Raw genomic sequence first — 2,491 nt, 5'->3', positions numbered from 1 at the left:
TTTCCTGTTCGAATTTTTTTTCCCCAGTTGAGACGTCGCTTTTGCTTTTTATATCTGAAAGTCACTTTGCTCATCCTACAACGAAATACATAAGTTAAAACGATCCCTTCGCCTTCTAGAGTAAATCAATACGCTACAAGCCTGGTGACAACAACAAGGTAACTTCACTGCTGCAGAGATGCGGAGCTCCTTCCCGTTTTCAGTGCTATTTACCATCCTATCGGCATATAATGTTTTCGCTTCCACCAAATCCGACCCTAGCCAGCCCAAGATTTCCTGTTATCCTAACGCGAATACGGGTTTCCTGGCGGATAAGCTGTTGGGCGCCGCCGATTGGTTCTGTGCACAAAATGAAAATTGGTCGTGCGGAATATATGATCTCGACCCCCAAAACAAAATCTCTCTGGCACGAAATAGCGACCCCTCTTGTACGGAGTGTTCCAGCATATTTCAACAGATTAACTCCGAATGTAGGTGTCACACTGCTCGCCACGATCCGGCTGACGCAGTGCCCAGGCCAATTCGACAGTCACACGCTCACCGGAAATGCAACTTATGTCGATCCTGCCTGCGGTTTCTTCGCGTTTCAAATCGGGGATTCTTGCCCTACAGACAGTGGAATGAAGCAGCCACAGTTTACCGTCAGCGTTACATCGGCGGCAACTATCTCGACCAGCGTCACATTCTCGAGCCTCGACATCTCCAGTCGCTTTTGACTCACTGAATTAGGTGAGCTGGAACCCATCCCCAGAATGGCAGCTAGGATGTAAAGGAGGCTCTTGACGAGCCCGTACGCTGCAGCTACACTAAGCCCGTGCCCGGCCGCAAATTCCCATCGATGATGGTAGTCGCGCATTCACACCGTGAAGGCCTGTACAGAACGTTAGCCCTACACAGCCTTGCCAATAGGGTTTCTCTATCTACCTCCGGCTCGTCGCCGTTTCATAGCCCCCTGTCTTACAGGTCTTGCAGGCGAGACGATTGCCTTTCGTTTTGATCGTTTCATTCGTTTAAGTTAGCTCTTGCTCATTCATAGAATAAACAACTTACTGTCATTGCAAATGGCTTCTTCAACTGAATGGTCGAGAGATTATAAGTTACTGTAGTACGGATTGCAGCAAATTGAATTGGCATGAGCTCGGGACAAGCTCAGCCTTCTTCCTCCAGGTGTGATTCCGACCTCTCATCTGCAAACTCTGGTGTTTGGTCTCCTGCCTATTAACGGTTAGCCACATTGAAACAATCGATACTGAGAACATATCACCTATCCCCCTCCGCCGTTCTCGAAATGCAATCCTCCGAAGCCGAGATCACGAAATTTGGCGTTCCTTTTGCCGAGAACTGCTTCTCGATACTGTACTGAACTGTACCCAGGATGTGGTGATTCTACGGAGGTACGATGAGAGTTTGAAAGGACAATCAGAACCGCAAAATCGAACAATAAATTTCCAGGCTCCTGGACTGAATCCCAGAGGCTTGTAGGGGAGCATTTGACAAGGGTTTAGGAGACTTAAAAGATTTGGGACCTGTTTTTTGACGTTTGCCAGATTTTCTGGCCCGACCGGCGATGCCAGATTCATCTGCTGCACGCTTGTTTCGGGCTGCCAAAATGTCATCATAAGTCATGATTTTAGCCCTTCCGATCACTGTGGACCTGGTAGGGGTGGTCAGCAGGTCACTCGGCGATGGAAGTTCTACGTTCACGGTCTGTTTCCGAGGGCGGGTTTCCTCGGTGTGTGCTGTCTGGATGTCATTCTGCACCCGCTCCGGGTTGAACGGGTGGAGGCCCGCCTTGCCCCAGGCGGACCTAATGTTCCGCGGCGTGAAGGCTTCGTCGCGTGCCCGGCCATAAAGCAGGGGGAAGTGCTGCTTGCCTACGGTGTTACTGTAGCAGGTTCTAAAGAGAGAAGCTGACAATGAATGACTACAATGAAATTGCAGGTCTTCAGGCCTTTTATCCAGATCTCTGCATCTTCCGAAAATTTCTCCCCTTGAGTGCTAGGAACCTGCTCCGTTTGCAGGCTGAGATTGTGAACATGAGGCTGCTCTTCGGGTGGCTATCGAGGGCGACCGCAACGCGGCTGATCCATTGAGGCAGCAATTCGAGTACAGTACAACATTTCGGCTATGAAAGGCCCACCCGAGCAAGAAACACCTAACCTGCAAGGGACCAGAACCCTCGAAATGCGCCAACTGCTCAAAGAATACAGTGCGTCACCATGACCCTCTCCATGACCATGTGCCGGAAAAGACTTGTGTTGACAAGCCCACCGGCAATGGAGAGCCGTTTCTGACGGATTATGAATTCACAACATGGGGTGAGGAAAATATCAAAGACTTGACATCGGTGCTCGGACGGCACGCTGAGAAAGATTCCTTGTCGAAATTCCTCGATCAAACGGTGCAATCTGTCTACCACAAGCATGTAGGCCACAAATTACATAATCCCATTGAGGCAACCGGGGTGTGGGCGGGTGCCAGAAAACACAAG

At 50.0% G+C, this 2,491-nt stretch overlaps 2 protein-coding genes across 2 annotated transcripts; one reads left to right on the top strand and one right to left on the bottom strand.

Moving 5' to 3' along the window:
• Positions 1-350: 350 nt before the first annotated feature.
• On the top strand, positions 351-716 carry PV07_12830 (uncharacterized protein; the record flags this gene model as incomplete). The annotated part of the gene is made up of 1 exon (XM_016400398.1): positions 351-716. One exon carries the CDS (start codon positions 351-353, stop codon positions 714-716), a length of 366 nt encoding a protein of 121 aa, XP_016241957.1.
• Positions 717-1,419: 703 nt separating this feature from the next.
• Positions 1,420-1,626, bottom strand: PV07_12829 (uncharacterized protein; the record flags this gene model as incomplete). Its single annotated transcript, XM_016400397.1, has 1 exon — positions 1,420-1,626. The coding sequence occupies one exon, from the start codon at positions 1,624-1,626 to the stop codon at positions 1,420-1,422; it is 207 nt and encodes a 68-aa protein (XP_016241956.1).
• Positions 1,627-2,491: the final 865 nt, after the last annotated feature.

The sequence above is a fragment of the Cladophialophora immunda genome (genome assembly GCF_000835495.1).
Source record: "Cladophialophora immunda strain CBS 83496 unplaced genomic scaffold supercont1.187, whole genome shotgun sequence".
Taxonomy (NCBI): Eukaryota; Fungi; Ascomycota; class Eurotiomycetes; order Chaetothyriales; family Herpotrichiellaceae; genus Cladophialophora; species Cladophialophora immunda.
Note: the sequence above shows the minus strand (reverse complement) of the source record. Positions and strands in the feature narration are given on the sequence as shown.